The following is an 18121-nucleotide window of genomic DNA, read 5'->3' as shown; positions in this document are numbered from 1 at the left end:
GGATGGAGGCTACGTGTAGAAACAGCACAGTCAGCTCTGCCAGTCATCCTCAGGTCGGTCATCAGTGGTCTGACCAGCACCATCTTGGCTGTTTTAGGTACAATTAATCTTCCATTGCACGGTCGGTTTGTTCCCATTCTTTGAGGCCAGTCCTCAGATCTGTGACAGCTTATGTCATGCCTACAGCCTGGCCATGAAGTTGTTAACTTCTCCCCCTGGTAGAGGGTGTCAGTATCTACAAAGCAGCTCACAGGACGTGGCTCAGAACTTCTATAGCTCTCGCGTGCGTGCTCAGTCGTTAAGTCGAGTCCGACTCTTTGTGACCCCATGGACTGTAGCCCACCAGGCTCCTCTGTCCATGGGATTTTTCCAGGCAAGAACACTGGAGTGGGTTGCTGTTTACAACTTCACTACAGCCCTTCGGGAGGAACTAAAGGTACTTGACTATGCTTTATGAGTCAACTGTTATAATTTAGTCTTGCTTGACTGATTTGGTGTGGTTCTGCCATGTTCTTACTTCTCTGATTAAACTTCTGCTTCAGCTAAAGCAGAAGTTCAAGTTTATTTTTTACAGACAGAAGGCAGGCGGAGGGCATGGGAGACAAGGACCATAGGTTGTTGCTTCGTTTCAAAGGGACACTGGAGATTGTCGGCAAACCGCAGAAAGCCTGCTGACAGACCCGGAGCAGATCCTTCCTGGGAGCACTCGGAAGGAACCGAAATGCACCCATGCCTTGGTTGGTTTCAGACTTTCTGGTCTCCAGAACAGTGAGGGTATACATTTCTGTTCTCTTTGGGGTAACAGCTTACAGCAGCCCTTGGAAATGAATAGAGCGATAAGATTTAAGCACAGAACGCACACCATTGTCTGCATGGGGTAGAGAGGCACACTTTCCTGTGGTTGGTTGTTGTTTGGTCGCTAAATCGTGCCCAACTCTCTGCGATCCCATGAACTGCAGCACGCCAGGCTTCCCTGACCTTCACCATCTCCTGAAGCTTGCTCAAACTCATGTTCATGAAGTTGGTGATGCCATTCAACCATCGCATCCTCTGTTGCCCCATTCTCCTCCTGCCCTCAATCTTTCCCAGCATCAGGGTCTTTTCCAATGATTTGACTCTTCACATCAGGTGGCCAGAGGATTGAAGCTTCAGCTTCAGTCCTTCCAATGAATATTCAGGGTTGATTTCCTTTAACATGGATTGGTTTGATCTCCTTGCTGTCCAAGGAACTCTCAAGATAGTTCGAACGTATCAATTCTTCAGTGTTCAACCTTCTTTACGGTTCAACTTTCACAACCATACGTGACTATAGCTTTGAATACAGACCTTTGTCTGTAAAGTGATGTGTTTGCTTTTTAATATGCTGTCTAGGTTGGTCATAACTTTTCTTCCGAGGAGTAAATGTGTTTTAATTTCATGGCTGCAATCACTGTCTGCTGATTATGGAGCCCAAGAAAATAAAACCTGTCAGTGTTTCCACTTTTCCCCATCTATTTGCCATGAAGTGATGGGGCTAGATGCCATGATCTTAGTGTGTTCTGTGGTTGGTGATGACTTAATGTCCATATGTTTATTCTGGATGTGTTCATCATGTATGGCTGTGTAATAAACGACTTCAGACCTAGAAGCTTCTAAACAACAGACATCTGTCATCTCCCAGTTTCCCTCAGTTGGAATCCAAGCACATATTCCTAACAGGGTCTTCTCCTCAAGGGCTCAAAAGCCTGAGATCAAGCTAATAACCAGGGCTGGAAGGGGGATGTCTCTCCTTGGGGGTGTGGGTCTCTCTTCCAAGCTCAGTGATTGTTGGAAGAATTTCAGTTTCTTGTATCGGAACACTAAGAACCTCAGCACCCAGAAGCCACCTGCCAATCCCTGGCAAATGATCTCTTTCCACTTTGCTTCCTCGAAGGCAACCAGGCTGTGTTTCTATCATTTCAACGCTCGCTGACCCCGACAGCTGATTAGGTCAGGTCCACCTAGAACACTCTCTCATTTCATTAGACTGACAGCATCGATACCTTCACCACTCAGAAGCCACATGCCAATTCCTGCCAAATGGCTTCTTTTTTCCACCAGGCAACTGGCTTCCTCGAAGCCAACCAGGCTGCGTTTCCGCCGTTTCAAATGGTGTGGATCCTGACACCTGATTAGGGCAGGGCCACCTGGAATAACTTCTCATTTCATTAGCTTGACTCTACAGATGATAGACGACTGTAATTTCAATTGTAGAATTCCTTCAGCTGTGCAACATCACCCTGGAAGTGACAGCGTATCCTATTCCCGTTCCTCGTCATGCTCAATGGGAGTGAAATTTACATACCTGGTATTTATCACTCCTCAACAGAGGATTAAAGCTACAGGTCCCTGGGAACTTTGTTTCTGTGTTTCTGGGGGAACATTCCATGGAGGGATATTTTGCTGAAAAATGTAAAAGGACTTTCTTTGACTATTTCCCAGATTATTGCAATCGTCTCTTAGTCTTGCTGGTCCCAAAGAAGTGAGTATCTCACGTCTTAATTCGCTTTGCTTGGTTATTGGCAGTTTCCAAATTTAACAGGTCCCCAGGGCTATATTTTTGCCTGGAAAATCTCACGAACAGAGGAGCCTGGTGGGGGCTACAGTCCAAAGGGCCACAAAGAGCCGGACACGACTGAGCAGTGGGTTGCCATTTCCTTCTCCAGGGGATCTTTCTGACCCAGGAATTGAACCCAGGTCTCCTGTATTGCAGGCAGATTCTTTACCAACTGAGTTATGAGGGAAGCCATTTTATTTATACCATAAAATGACCTAAATGTACGGAGAAGGCAATGGCAGCCCACTCCAGTACTCTTTTGCCTGGAAAATCCCATGGACGGAGGAGCCTGGTAGGCTTCAGTCCATCGGGTCGCTAATAGTTGGACACAACTGAGCGACTTCACTTTCACTTTTCACTTGCATGCATTGGAGAAGGAAATGGCAACCCACTCCAGTGTTCTTGCCTGGAGAATCCAGGCAAGGACGGGGGAGCGTGGTGGGCTGCCGTCTATGGGGTCGCAGAGTTGGACACGACTGAAGTGACTTAGCAGCAGTAGCAGCAGCAGACCTAAATGTATTATTATGCATAAGATACATATTACAGGTAAAGTTATACAGAAGTTCATTATTTTTGCAATGGGTTATAAATAACATGGGTTTCCCACGTGGCATAGTGGTAAAGAACCCACTTGCCAATGCAGGAGACACAAGAGACACAGGTTTCACCCCTGGGTCAACAAGATCTCCTAGAGAAGACAATGGCAACCCACTCCAGTACTCTTGCCTGAAGAATCCCATGGACAGAAGAGCTTGGCACGCTACAGTCTATGGAGTCACAAAGAGTCAGACACAGCTGAGTGACTGAGCACACACACATATAACACATAAAGTATATTATATATTTATATTTAAATTTTATATATTAAGCGATTTAAAATAATAAAATGCATAGATGTATGACAAAAATATAAAATAATAATGATGCAATATGTGTTATTTTCAGATATCCTTAAAACTAAACATGAAACATAAATGTTAAAATGTAAAATTTTTCAATATTAAAATACTAGATATTTACACTAGCACTATATTACCTAAGTGTGTGTAGTTACATTATGGGAAGTGAAAGTCGCTCAGTTGTGTCTGACTCTTTGCGATGCCTATAGTCCACGGAATTCTCCAGGCCAGAATACTGCAGTGGGTTTTCATGCCCTTCTCCAGGGGATCTTCCCAACCCAGGGATTGAACCCAGGTGTCTGGCATTGCAGGCAGACTGTCTATCAGTGGAGCCACCAGGGAAGCCCCGTTACATTATATGTATGCTACGTTATAGCATAATATAACAATGTCATACAAGCAATCCATACTTCTAAGGAATTAAATCAGTAATTAATAAATATGCATTTGTCATAGTTCATAATGAAGTGATATTATATCTTATGTGCGACGCATAACTATAACAGCAGTGTACCCCACACAGCTGGCCTGAGTCCTGAGTCTGGTGCCTTCACGCTGGGGCCCCAGGTGAGGCCTCTGCCTGGACCTGAAAACAGGTAGCAGGGTTGGGGGCGGGGCGGGGCGGGGGGGGGCGGGGTGGGGGAAGGGCGCGGCGAGCTCGCGCACGCGCACCGCAAAGCCCGGGCCGGCCGGCCCCACCCACGGCCGCCCCGGAAGTCCCGCCTCTGGGGGGCGGGGCCATGGCCAGGAGGAGAAACCTGGACCCGCCGCGCGGCCAGCTTCCGCGGGCCCGAGCGGCGGAAGCGGAAATGCGTCACAGGGGCGGGCGGCGGCGGCAGAGGAGGCGGCAGCGGGTCGCGTCGGGGGCGCCTCCGGCGGACGGCGGTGGCGGCGGCGGCGCCGGGCGGGGAGGCCGGGCCTGCCGGCGTCGTCGGGGGCCCGCGGGAGAGCTGGGGCCAAGGCGGCGGCGGCCTGGTACGTGGACGGGGCCCCGCCCGCCGGCGCGAGGGACCCCGGGGTGTCGGGGGGCCGGGGAGGGCGGCCTCGCGCGGCGGGCGGCCGGGGCGCGGGTCTCGTGGGCCTGCGGCCTTCAGGGGTCGAGAGCCTTTGAGGGGCCTGGGCGCTGGGGGCATGGGGGTGACGGAGAACCGGGGGCCGGGGGCTGAGGGGGTCTCCCGGGACGGCCGGGGCGGGGGTGTCCTGGGCCTGCGGACTTGGGAGTGGGGGTCTGGGGACTTGGGGGTGTGGGCTTTGGGGGTCGAAAGCCTTTGAGGGGCCTGGGGGTGACGGACAACCGGGGGTCGGGGGTTGAGGGGGTCTCCCGGGACGGCCGGGGCGCGGGTGTCCTGGGCCTGCGGACTTGGGAGTGGGGGTCTGGGGACTTGGGGGTGTGGGCTTTGGGGGTCGAAAGCCTTTGAGGGGCTTGGGGGTGACGGACAACCGGGGGCTGCGGGGGTCTCCCGGGGGTGCTGAGAGCGGGGGAGGGGGGGGTTTCTGGGGGGGATTTGGGAGAGGGGACAAAGGCGATTGAGCAGAGGAGGGGAGGTCCCCAGGGAGCTGCGGGGTTGGGTCAGTGGACAGGGCTGTGCAGGCGAATCGGGGTCCACCAGGGTCGGAGGTAAGCAGGCTGTACCGGGGCTGGGGGTGAAGCTAGGGGTTACTGGAGGTTGGAGGGGGTTACCGGAGCCATAGGGGGCGGCTGGGGAGAGAGAAGGTGGGAGTTGGGGCAGTAGGGTGAGCATTTGGATGGGTGGAGGCGATGGGGATCGTGAGGGGCTGCCAGGGGTGTGTTGGGGGTGGGGTGTGCAGCGAAGGGGCTGGGGGTCGTCCCCAGGGTGCAGGGGCAGCTGGGCGACCAGGGAAGATGGGAATCTCCAGGGTTCCTAGTAGGCAGTGGGCTTCTGGAGTCTCTGACTCCAGGCCTCTCTGAGGTCTTTGGGGTTTTCTGCAGGTGGAGGGGGGCTGTCGCCACTCAGCCCAGGCTGAGCCCCCTCATTAGTGCCCCAGACCCGGGCCAGGTGACTCTTTCTCCAGCTGGGATCCCTCCACCCCAGTCCCTGCAGCTTCTCTGGGGTCTGGGTGTGTGTGTGTGCTTAATTGCTCAGTCGTGACTCTTTGTGACCCCGTGGACTGTAGCCCACCAGGCTCCTCTGTCCGTGGCATTCTCTAGGCAAGAAGACTGGAGTGGGTTGCCATGCCCTCCTCCAGGGAATCTTCCCGCCCCCGGGATTGAACCCAGGCCCCTCGGAAGCTTTCAGAGCCATCTGGTGGGCGGGCGCACAGCCCAAGGCCACCTCCATTACTGTGTGCTGTCCATGGGTCAGGTCTGGCCCTGCTTTGCGGAAGTAGGCACCTGTCCGACCGGTAGGGAGAAGCTGGTTGAGGGGGAGGAGAGCACAGTCAGCTCCCCGTCCGTGGCTTCCGAGAGGCCCTGCGGCTCTGATAGTTTTATCTGGACACAGAGAAGGTGCTTCTGCCCTCGGTAGAGATACTGAAGTCAACGGTCCTTAGCCGTTCTCTCAGCCTGAAAGTTCCTTCCTGTTTCTGCGGGCTTCCTCCTGCACAGACCTTCCCAGGTGTTTGTGTGGGTTGTCCCTTCCCCGGTGAGGCATCTCTGCACCCTCCATGGAGGTGGCCTGTCCCCCACACCCCGAGGGCAGGGACCCTGCTCATCTGGGCTCCCGCCATCCCAGCCCTGCTGGAGCTGTGTCTGGGTATTGGGGGCAGCTCAGTGCCCATGGAGGCTTGGGGCAGGCAAGTGTTCCTAAAAGTTTTGCAAACCCATCTTTTTTCCCCCTGTATTTGTGTAATCTGATTAAAAGGGCCCATATGTCAGGGGCTGGGGCTTCCTTGGTGGTTCAGACAGTAAAGCACCTGCCTGCAATGCAGGACACCCTGGGTTCGATCCGTGGGTGGGAAAGACCCCTTCCTGGAGAAGGGAAGGGCAACCCACTCCAGTATTCTTGCCTGGAGAATTTCACGGGCAGAGGAGCCTGGCGGGCTGCAGTCCACCGGGTCCAGAGAGTCTGACACGACTGAGCAACTAACCTTGAGGGGCTGAGGGGCCTTCCCTGACGTAGCGACCAGTGTGTCGGGCAAGCAGAGGGCAGACGGGCCCCCCTGCCCCGGGCCGCGTGCTGGCCAGCCTGGGGGTGGGACACCGGGCCGGCCATGAAAACGCGGCGTGCGCGTCTTGTGTTTCAGGCCCAAGGTCCCGGCTATGGCCGCGGCCACCATCGTGCACGACACGTCTGAGGCGGTGGAGCTGTGCCCGCCGTACGGCCTGTACCTGAAGCCCATCACGAAGATGACCATCAGCGTGGCACTGCCGCAGCTGAAACAGCCGGGCAAGTCCATCTCCAACTGGGAGGTGATGGAGCGGCTCAAGGGCATGGTGCAGCACCACCAGTTCTCGACGCTGCGCATCTCCAAGAGCACCATGGACTTCATCCGCTTCGAGGGCGAGGTGGAGAACAAGAGCCTCGTCAAGTCCTTCCTGGCCTGCCTGGACGGCAAGACCATCAAGCTGAGCGGCTTCTCCGACATCCTCAAGGTGCGCGCCGCAGAGTTCAAGGTCGACTTCCCCACGCGCCACGACTGGGACTCCTTCTTCCGCGACGCCAAGGACATGAACGAGACGCTGCCGGGCGAGCGGCCGGACACCATCCACCTGGAGGGGCTGCCGTGCAAGTGGTTCTCGCTGAAGGAGTCGGGCTCGGAGAAGCCGAGCGAGGAGGTGCTGGTGCGCGTGTTCGAGCGCTTTGGGGAGATCCGCAACGTGGACATCCCCATGCTGGACCCTTACCGCGAGGAGATGACGGGCCGCAACTTCCACACGTTCAGCTTCGGCGGCCACCTCAACTTTGAGGCCTACGTGCAGTACCGCGAGTACGCCGGCTTCATCCAGGCCATGAGCGCGCTGCGCGGCATGAAGCTCATGTTCAAGGGCGAGGACGGCAAGGCTGTGGCCTGCAACATCAAGGTGGGGAGTGGGGGATGGGGGGCGGGGCGGGCTGCGCCCCAGGGCCTCGGGCACGGGAGGGCTGCCTGGGGCCCCCACGCTGCGGGCGCAGAGTCTGTGTCTCAGGAAGCGTGGGGGCAGTGGAGCGCTCTCGCAGCCCCCGCTGAAATGAGGGGCGCTGCCCAGCATTGCCGCGGACGCTGGCCCGGGCGCTGGGTGGTGAAGGCAGCTGGCCACAGGGAGTGGGGGGCGCCCCACCGCAGGAGGGGGGAAGGAGCCACGCTCTCGCGGGCGCCGGGGCAGGCAGGGCTGGCCTCTAGGCGCGCTCGTATTTCCGGCGGAAGGGGCCGTCCTGGAAGGGCTGGGGTCCCGAGCGCTCATTTCGAGCCCTGCCCTCTAGTCCTGAGGTCCTCCCGGTCAAGGGCGTTAGGGGAGCCCGCTCTCTGCGGTGAGTCTGAGGCAGGCCGCCTGCTGAGCGCAGGGCCGTCTGCATGTGCAGGACAGTGCGAGCTCGTTCTAACCCTGCCCTGCCTCCGAAGGTGTCTTTCGATTCCACCAAACACCTGAGCGACGCCTCCATCAAGAAGCGGCAGCTTGAGAGACAGAAGCTTCAGGAGCTGGAGCAGCAGCGGGAGGAGCAGAAACGGCGGGAGAAGGAGGCGGAGGAGCGGCAGAGGGCTGAGGAGAGGTGCGTGCTGCCGGGCCGGCCGGGCTCCGCGGGCCTGTGCGCGTGCGCGCCTGTCCCGGGGGGGACGCCGCGGGAGTGCGCGGCCTGCGGCCCAGCCCCAGGGCACCGCCGGTTCCCGCTCTGCCTTCCCGCTGAGCCTCCCGGGGCGCCGTGCACCACCTGCTGACGGGGGCACAGAATTTTTGTCCATCTTACAGGCTTTTGGCATTCAGGCTGAGGCTGCCTTAAAGTGAAGTAGGCAAGTGAGGGTATTGTCGGCTTTTCCCAACAAGAGATATTTAGAAGTCCTGTAAAGTAACAGGCCTCTCGGGTCAGGACCTTTGTCTCCCGCTTTTACGTTCCGCGCTAGTGGAGAACCCGCCTGCCTGCCAGTGCAGGGGGCTTACGTGGGTTCCATCCTGGGCGGGGAAGATCCCCTGGAGAAGGAAAGGGCAGTCCACTCCAGTGTGCTGGCCTGGAGGGTCCTGTGGACAGGGGAGCCTGGCGGGCTGCAGTGCGTGGTGCCACAGGGTGGGGCAGGACGGAAGGGACTCAGCCTGGCGCCCTGTGAGCCCCGCAGGCAAGCTGGCCTGTGGACGAGCTGCATTCTGGGAAGGGGGCAGCAGTCCTGGTGCTCCCTCGTGCCTCCTGTGCTTGGGTGTTTCTTCCCCGCACTTGTCCGTGTGCGCGATGGGCAAGGTTTCTCTTGTGTGTTTTGCAGTGTTGAGTCTCAGGCGTGTGTGGTCTGGGGTTCATTCCTCACCAGCCTGTGTGTGTGTGTCTGGGCTGACCTGACTTGCGTGTCGCTCCGGCCTTGGGGCTCCTATGTGGTTCCCGTTTGGTTCCGATGGTCACTAACGCGGATTTGGGCCTGTCTCTGGGGTCAGCGCTTCCCCGGTCTGCCCCGGAACCCATTTCCAGAGCCGCAGGTGCTGGGGATGGTGCCGGCCTCTGTGCAGGCAGCCGGCCAGGATGTGGACACGGGTAGGGGGTCGGGAGCCCCGGAGTGAGGCCGTGGCTGCAGAGAGGACAGATGCCCGGAGAGGGCGGGGTGTCCTGGCCTCGTGGCGGGCCTCAGGTGGCGGCCACAAGCGGGGAGCAGTTTGGATCTCACACTGGACGAGGCCCTAGAGTCGGTATGCCGGCCACAGGCTGAACCAGGGAGCTCCGGCGGCATGCGCACCACGGGTCCTGGTCCCAGGCAGGGCCCGTCCTCTCTCTTCCACAATCGACCTTGTCCGAAGTCCCTGAGCTGGGCGTCACAGAGCTTACCCCACGGCCTTTCTGGGGCGTCACAGAGCTTACCCCACGGCCTCTCTAGGGCATCACAGAGCTTACCCCACGGCCTCTAGGGCGTCACAGAGCTTACCCCACGGCCTCTCTAGGGCGTCACAGAGCTTACCCCACAGCCTCTAGGGCGTCACAGAGCTTACCCCACGGCCTCTCTGGGGCGTCACAGAGCTTACCCCACGACCTCTCTACGGTTTCGGGACAGGCACTTTTCTCCACCTTCACGTTAATGTGGGGAAACCGCCCTGAGGGTGGCCTTTGAGCTCAGGCGGCAAGGGGTGTCGTGGGGGGAGACCAGCTCACAGCCGGCGGGGCGGTACCTCTGACAGGGCTGAGGAGGTTGGGCATGGCTGGCCTGGCATGAAACGTGGGCCCGTGGGTGCCCAGGAGGCCCTCGGGTGTGCAGGGCTGTGTGTCCAAGCCCAGTTGGCCTCACTGTTAGCCTGCGGGCCAGCCCGGGAGCCTGGGCGTCTTGTCCTTCGTCAGAGGCGAGCGAGTTGGTCCTTTGCTGCTAATGAGGTACAGCGTGGCCTGCAGCAGTCCTGTTCCTGGTCACGGGCCCTTAGCTGGACAGCTGAGGGCTCTGGGCACTCAGGGCCCCTGACTAGCAGTCTGAGCGGCAGCCCCTCACTGATCCCTGCCGAGGGAGACCTTCTGGCGTGTGGCCTCCTGGACGCCAGCGTTCTCGCGAGCCGCCTTGCCTCCCTGCGTGGCCGCCTCTGCAGCTGGAGCTTGGGTCCTCCGGCCTCCTTGTCCAGCTGCTTCTCTGCTGACCTGGCACCCTGGGAGTGATGCCGGCTCTTCTGCACAGTATCCTTCCTGGCCCTGGCGTCCCCGTGCCACATGCTGTCCAGGGCGGCCTTGCGTCTCTGCTGTGCCCGCCCTGCCCCTGGCCTGAAGGTTAAGACTGAGGGGTGCGAGTGTTCCATGAGGACACGCTCATTGGTCTTCCTGCCCCTGGAGGTCTGGATCCCTCCCAGTCGTGTGGGGGTCCTGGTTTCTGGATGAGGACAGGGTGCCGTTGGGTCTGAGCTGGCCGGCGCTGTGCGGGTGCTTACGGGACCGCCACTGTCTCCAGGTGCTATCTACGCGGTGACCTCACGGGGTTTCCCCCAGGGATGCGTTATGTGGGGCCCCCCGTTGGGGGACACCCCCTCCCCAGAGCAAGCAGATTGGCTGTGTGTCACTGAGCGTGTGCCTTTTCTGCAAGTCCCCATGAAACGTCATGCTGTGTGCTCTCGGGGGCTTCCAGTAGCTGGGTGCTTCTGGAACCTTCCTGTCACCGGGTGCATGCCTGCTCCCCTCCAGCTCCGGGGCTGGGGGCTCGGGGTGGGAAAGCCCAGGGCAGGGGTCTCTCCGGCGTTGGGAGCAGGGCCTGTCCAGCGCTCGGGCTGTGCCTGTGTGGTGCCCGTGGTGGAGGGCCTCCTCCCTGTGCTGCTGAGGCCCGTCCTGGTTCGTCTGCTGTGGTCCCTACAGGAGCAGCTGGATCTGGTGAAAAACTCCGCTTCCCACCATCAGCCTTGTTCAGTTGTCTGGGCTGGGGTTGGGTTTAGCCAGGCTCTCCCTGGAAACATGGGAAAGCCTCGCCCTGTGCGCGCCTCGCTCCTGGGGTCCTCGGCCGTGGCTGAGATGTCTGTGCGGACAGAGCGCTAAGGAGCCAAGTGCTGCGATCACCAACCCGGGCCCCATGGCCCTCACGGAGCCGTCATGTCCCACCCGCCCGCCCAGGAAGCAGAAGGAGCTGGAGGAACAGGAGCGCGAGCGGAAGCGCGAGGAAAAGCTGCGGAGGCGCGAGCAGAAGCAGCGGGACCGCGAGCTGCGGCGCAGCCAGAAGAAGCTGGAGAAGCTGCAGGCGGAGGAGCAGCGCAAGCTGCAGGAGAGGATCCGGCTGGAGGAGCGCAAGCTGCTGCTGGCACAGCGCAACCTGCAGTCTATCCGGCTGGTGGCCGAGCTGCTGAGCCGCGCCAAGGTACCGCCCGCCCAGGGGGACGCCCCGCCCTCGGGAAGCTCCGCCCACAGGGAGTGACGCGCCCACAGGGACTGCCAGCCTCTAGGGATGACCCACATCCATGGGCGCTCCACCCATTGCGGGGTGGCCCACGCTCGGGGATGCCTGGTACAGAGGGAGGATCGGCCCTTGGGATGCCGTACCCTCGGGGAGGCCCTGCCCACATGGCCTGCCAGCCTATAGGGATGCCCTACGCTGGGCCATGCCCCCTCACAGGGCCTGCCAGCCTATAGGGATGTCCCATCCCCATGGATGACCTGCCCACGGGTATGCTCCGCCCCTGGGAAGCTCCGCCCACAGGGCCTGCCAGCCTATAGGGATGCCCTACCCTGGGGGATGCCCCGCCCACATGGCCTGCCAGCCCATAGGGATGCCTGGCTGTTCAGGGAGGATCGGCCCTTGGGAGGCCTGGCCTTCACGGACGTGCCGCTTCTCCCTGGCGCCCGGTTCTAGCCCAGGGATGGCGTTTGTCGCGGGGGACCGCGGTTGCAGCCCCCTGTGTTGCCCCAGGCCCGGGCTGTACCCCGAAGAAATGGCAGCGCTGTGGGTCTGCGTCCCCGCAACCAGGCCTCCGAGGCCCGGCGCCGCAGCCGCGGGGTGGCCGGGCTTCCCCAGCGATGGAAGGGCCCCCGCCTGGCCCCACGACTCTCTACGCGCTCCCGCCGAGCCCATGGCACCGGTGTCCTTCAGGCCAGGCGTCCCCGACCGCCCGGGAGGACAGGGCGGGCTCCAGACAAGGCGCGGTCCCCATGTCAGTCCTCGGAGCCGGGCTGTTCTCCTGCCCCCACGGCCGTGAAGCTGGAGGGTCCCTGCTGCCCTGTGTGGGTGGCGCGCGTAGAGCCCAGGCAGGCGCGGGGCGACCCTCACCTGCCATCTGGTTACAGTTGTGACCAGTCTGCGGAAAGGAGAGCAGCGTGCGCGCCGAGAGCTGTGTTCTTATTGCGTGGTGAACGTTGAAGACCCCGAGCAGGCCAGGCCTCCACGCCTCCCACACCCACGCGGGATGTCAACTGTCCGCACAGTAATCTGGGGCCCACGTGGCAGGGAGCGTGCACCGGAGGGCCCGGGCCGCCCTCGAGGCGCCCCCCCACCCAGGGCTGTGCCGAGGAGGTTTGCCGGGCTTGCTCCTGGCTGACGATCGTGGCTTCCGAGCGTGCCACCCGGAGAGGCCTGGTCCGCCCGAGAGGGGCCTTTCAGGAGGGCTGTGCTGGGAATCGGCCGGGCTTGCTCCTGGCTGACGATCGTGGTCTGCGAGCATGCCATTTGGAGGGGCCTGGGCTGCCTTGAGAGGCGCCGCTCCCCGCCACCCCCGCCAGGGTTGTGCCCAGGAGCTTTGCCAGGCAGCCTCCTGGCTGGTGATCATGGCCTCCGAGTGTGCCACCCGGAGGGGCCCGGACCCCGATAGGCGCCCCTCCCCAGGGTTGTGCCCAGGAGCTTGGCCGGACTTAACCCCCAGCTGCCGGTCGCAGGACTCCCGGTGTGGTTGGACCCAGCGGGCCGCGCTCCAGCCGGGCTGTCCTTGGAGCGCCCACCCGCGCTGAGAGCCCGGCTCATGCCCCGCCGCCCCGCTCTGTCCCGCAGGCCGCCAAGCTGCACGAGCACGAGCACAAGGAGGAGAGCCTGCGGCTGCAGCAGCTGGAGGAGCGGCGGCGGCTGCAGGAGGCCGAGCTGCGGCGTGTGGAGGAGGAGAAGGAGCGCGCGCTGGGCCTGCAGCGTCGGGAGCGTGAGCTGCGCGCGCGTCTGCTCAGCCTGCTGCTCAGCAAGAAGGCGGACGAGCCGCGTGCCACCGCTGCCGAGTCGGGCCCCGCCTCCCCCGCCGACCTGCTCCGGCCGGTGTTGGACATCCTGCACACCGTGTCGGCCTCGGCCGGCGCCGCGCCCCGGGACCGGGAGCCCGCGGTGCGGCCGGCCGCCCCCCAGAACCTGAACGGGAGTGCCGCCGCTGCTCCCGCTGCTGCCCAGGAGGAGGCGGCCCCGGGCAAGGAGGGGCAGGACCCTCGAGGCCCGGACGCCGGCCACTCGGAGAAGAGGTGCCCCGCCGTGCTGGCCTGCATCCCGGACAACACCCAGCAGCCCAAGGCCGCGCCCGCCGCCTGCGAGCCGAGTGCGCCCCGGAAGGACGCGCGCTCCGAGCAAGACAAGTGCAACCGGGAGCCCAGCGGGGGCGGCGGCCGGGCCGGCGGCGGGGCGGGCCGGGACGAGGGCGGCGATGGCGAGCGCAGGCACAAGCGGGAGCGCAGCGTGCCGCGGCGGCGGGCAGGCAGCCGGGAGGACGGCAGGCCGCGCAGGGAGCGGCGGGCGCACCGCAAGCGCTCGCGCCAAGGCCGCAGTGCTAGCCCCGAGGAGCGCGGCCGCTCCCGCAAGTCCCGCAGCCGCAGCCGAGAGCGGCGCAGCCGGCGGGAGAAGAGCCAGAGCCGTGGCCGCGAGCGGGACCGCAGGGCTAGCTCCAGCCGGAAGCGCAGCCGCCATCGGCGGGGCGACGACAGGCCGCGCTCAGGCTCCGCCGGCCGCCACCGCAGCGCCTGGAATAGGTAATGCAGGCCGCGCGCCCCGGGGCCGCCTTCCCGGAGACCGGCCGTGCCACGGGCGCCCGGGGAGCGGCCCGGGGAGCGTCCCGGCGAGGAGCGCAGGGCCCCAGGCTTTTCCTCCAGAGTATCCTCCAGGCGGCAGCCCTAGTGCGTCGGGCTCGTGATCACGAGCTTCGGTTTCCCATCAAACTGTTGATCCAGTCGCTTTAATGTCGCCGGTCCTCCCTGGATCAGGAGAAGCTCAGGGGGCTGCGAGCCTTGAGCATCGGAGACCCCGCCGGGCGCAGCCAGACCAGCTGCGCGGCATCGGGCCACCGCAAGGAGACACCGTGTCCTGACCTCACAGGAGCAGAGCCAGGCCGCAGTGACGGGGACGTACCGGCTTCCAGTCCGTCAGCCGCGGCCCCACCGGGCATTAAGAACAGGAAGCGTCTCGCTGGAGGTCTTTGGTTTGTTTTTTGTTTCTCCCGTTTTTTGTTTTGTTTTTCCCCTTTTCTGTAGGGTTAACCTGTCGGGAATGAAGTTTGGGTGGGATGCTAAAGGCAAGTGGCTGTTGACGCGATTGTCACCGGAAGGAAGCTGCGTGCTCCGAAACACGGAAACTCTTTACGGGCGTGGGCTGGTGCAGACGGGATACAGAAGAGTCCCAAACATTCACTTTGTACGAATTCAAGTCATTCAGCATACAACAGAAGAGCGTCAGGTGGTACACAGGGGTCCCAGACATTCACTTTTTACAAACTCAAGTCATTCAGCATAAAACAAAAAAGCAGGCTGGTTTAAAATTAGCTTTGGTTTCTAGTCAAGGTTAGCCTGTGTGGTTTTTTTAAGAAGCCGTTTTGCTAAATTATTTTTACTTGGAACGTTTCAGATTTAAGGCTGCAAACTTGTTAAATTTTATAATTGTCAGCTTCTCCAAGGGAAGCTTGGAAATACTTAAAAATAGCTGTAACGTCCACCTTAGGAGAGATGGTGTTTATTCCAGTTTGCATTTTTATGGTAAAATAAAATCTTTTTTTCCAATGAACTCATGTTTCCCATGCTTACGTGGGGAGTTTTTGTTTTGTTTTCAAGGTCTTTAGGCTGTCACTAGCTGAGCATAATCTAGTGTGTTTAAAATCACTTGGTCATTTGTAAATGTTCACTTCACATGCCATTACTATCCTAACATAACTCCCTGGAGAGCATGGTCCTCAGAGGTGTTTGGTTTGTTTGCAAGTGAAAGCGTTGGTCACTCAGTCGTGTCCAATTCTTTGTGACCCTGTGGACTGTAGCCCTCCAGGCTTGTCTGTCTGGGGGATTCTCCAGGCAAGAATCCTGGAGTGGGTTGCCATTTCCTCCTTCAGGGAATCTTCCTGACCCAGGGATTGAACCCTGGTCTCCTGCATCGGCTGGGAGATTCTTTACTGTCTGAGTTACCCCTTTAGCAAGTTTACAAGAGCAGTTTTTTTTAAAGCTACAGCGCTATTTTGAAAAAGTGATGGAAAGACAGTGGTTGTTTCTAAACTTGAGGTAGTGGGTAGGTGTTGGTGCTCTCGCAGGGACCCTGGTTCTGAGAGAGGGGCACTTGTGTGAGTCACTAATTCGTGTCCATCTCTTTGCCGCCCCGTGGACTGCAGCACGCTCACCGTCTCCCAGGATTTGCTCAAACTCCTGTCCATTGATCCGTGACACCATCCAACCATCTCATCCTCTGTCGTCCCCTTCTCTTCCTGCCCTCAATCTTGCCCAGCATCAGTGTCTTTTCCAATGAGTTAGCTCTTTGAATCAGGTTGCCCAAGTATTGGAGCTTCATCTTCAGCACCAGTCCTTGCAATGAATATTCAGGACGGATTTCCTTTAGAATGGACTGGTTGGATCTCCTCGAAGTGCAGGGGACTCTCAAGAGTCTTCTGCAACACGAGAGTTTGAAAGCGTCACTTCTCTGGCGCTCAGCTTTCTCTATGGTCCAGCGTCACACCTGTATATGACTACTGGAGAAACCATAGCTTTCAGTATATGGGCCTTTTATCGGCAAAGTGATGTCTCTGCTTTTTAAGATGCTGTCTAGGTTTGTCGGAGCTTTTCTTCCAAGGAGCGTCTTTTAATTTCTGGCTGCAGTCACCATCCAGTGTGATTAGGGAGCCCAGAGAGTAAAATCTGTTACTGCTTCCACTGTTTCCCCATCTATTTGCCATGAAGTGATGGGACTGGATGCCCTGATCTTAGTTTTCTGAATGTTGAGCTTTAGGCCAACTTTTTCACTCTCCTCTTTCACCTTCATCAAGAGGCTCTTTAGTTCTTCACTTTCTGCCATAAGGGTGGTGTCATCTGCATATCTGAAGTCACTGATATTTCTCCTGGCAATCTTGATTCCGGCCTGTGCTTGCTCCAGCCCAGCGTTTCTCATGATGTACTTTGCATAGAAGTTAAATAAGCAGGGTGACAATATACAGCCTTGACGGACTCCTTTTCCTATTTGGAACCAGTCTGTTCCATGTCCAGTTCTAACTGTTGCTTCCTGACCTGCATACAGATTTCTCAAGAGGCAGGTCAGGTGGTCTGGTATTCCCATCTCTCGAAGAATTTTGCACTGTTGGTTATGATCCACACAGTCAAAGGCTTTGGCGTAGTCAGTGAAATAGAGGTCGATGTTTTTCTGGAATTCCCTGGCTTTTTCTGTAATCCAGCGATTTTTGGCCATTTGATCTCTGGTTCCTCTGCCCTTTCTAAACCCAGCTTGAGCATCTGGAAGTTCTCAGTTCAGTTACTGCTGAAGCCTGGTTTGAAGGATTTTCAGCATAATTCTTACTAGCACGTCAAATGAGTAAAATTGTGTGGTAGTTTGAGCGTTCTTTAGCATTGTCCTTCTTTGGGATTGGAATGAAAACTGACCTTTTCCAGTCCTGTGGCCACTGCTGAGTTTTCCAGATTGGTTGGCATATTGAGTGCAGCACTTTCACAGTATCATCTTTCAGGATTTGAAATAGCTCAACTGGAATTCCATCACCTCCGCTAGCTTTGTTTCTGGTGATGCTTCCTAAGGCCCACTTGGTTTCGCATTCCTTGTTGTCTGGCTCTAGGTGAGCGACCACATCGTCGTGGTTATCCGGGTCATTAAGATCTTTTTTTGTACAGTTCTTCTGTGTATTCTTGCCACTCTGCTTCATCTCTTGTGCTTCTCTTCAGTCTTTACCATTTCTGTGCTTTTTCATGCTCATCCTTGCATGAAATGTTCCCTTGATAGCACCAGTTTTTTTGAAGAAATGTCTAGTCTTTGCCATTCTGTTGTTTCCCTCTATTTCTTTGCATTGTTCATTTAAGAAGGCTTTCTTTTCTCTCCTTGCTGTTCTCTGGAACTCTGCATTCAGTTGGGTATATCTTTTCCTTTCTCCCTTGCCTTTCACTTCTCTTCTTTGCTGAGCTATTTGTACTGCCTCCTCAGATAACCAGTAACTTCCCCGGTGACTCAGTGGTAAAGAGTCCGCCTGCAATGCAGTAGCCCCGGGAGATTCAGCTTCTATTCCTGGGTCGGGAAGAGTCCCTGGAGGAGGAAATGGCAGCCCACTCCAGTATTCTTGCCTGGAGAATCCCACAGACAGAGGCGCCTGTGAGCTACAGCCCGTGCGGTCACAGAGCATGGGACACGACCGAGCGCTCCCGCAGAGAACCACTTTTCCTTCCTGCAGTCGGACCTCTGTGTGCTGGTCCGACGTCCACAGACTCCACCAGCCTCGGCTGAGAACGGTGTTTACCAGCTGAGCTTGGTTGAATCTGGTGACAGAGAACCACAGATGCAGGAGACGAACTATGGGACTTTAACATTGGAGAACTTGGGTACCAACCGTGGGTCCTGGGAACCCCACCCAGGGTAATGGTGTCGGGGGCTGGGGGACGTTTGGGAGGTGACAGGTGATGCAGGTCGAGCCCCCGTGCACGTCTTCATTAAAGACTCCTGGACTCCCCAGGGAGCTCCCTCATCCCTCCCACCACGGGGCACACAGCGAGAAGACACCCTCAGAGCCAGCAGGAGCACTCAGCAGACACTGTGCCCCCGCCAGGGTCTTGGACATGCAGCCTCCGGGACCCTGAGGAGGGTTCTCTTATTTCTAGGGCCCCCTCACCTGCTGTGGGACACCACGCGAGCCGCAGTACCCGACACCACGTGATGTCTAAGACCATCCAACCACGTCCCCTCTTGCTTTAGGGCAGCA

The 18121-nt window shown here is 58.7% G+C and overlaps 1 protein-coding gene across 1 annotated transcript; it reads left to right on the top strand.

Moving 5' to 3' along the window:
- Positions 1–4292: 4292 nt before the first annotated feature.
- AKAP17A (A-kinase anchoring protein 17A) lies at positions 4293–14955 on the top strand. Its single transcript, XM_061408271.1, has 5 exons — positions 4293–4449; positions 6679–7456; positions 7975–8123; positions 11121–11361; positions 12982–14955. The coding sequence occupies exons 2-5, from the start codon at positions 6695–6697 to the stop codon at positions 13933–13935; spliced, it is 2106 nt and encodes a 701-aa protein (XP_061264255.1). The 5' UTR covers positions 4293–4449; positions 6679–6694; the 3' UTR covers positions 13936–14955.
- Positions 14956–18121: the final 3166 nt, after the last annotated feature.

The sequence above is a fragment of the Bos javanicus genome, chromosome X, assembly GCF_032452875.1.
Source record: "Bos javanicus breed banteng chromosome X, ARS-OSU_banteng_1.0, whole genome shotgun sequence".
Taxonomy (NCBI): domain Eukaryota; kingdom Metazoa; phylum Chordata; class Mammalia; order Artiodactyla; family Bovidae; genus Bos; species Bos javanicus.
This window is presented reverse-complemented; position numbering and strand designations above follow the sequence as displayed.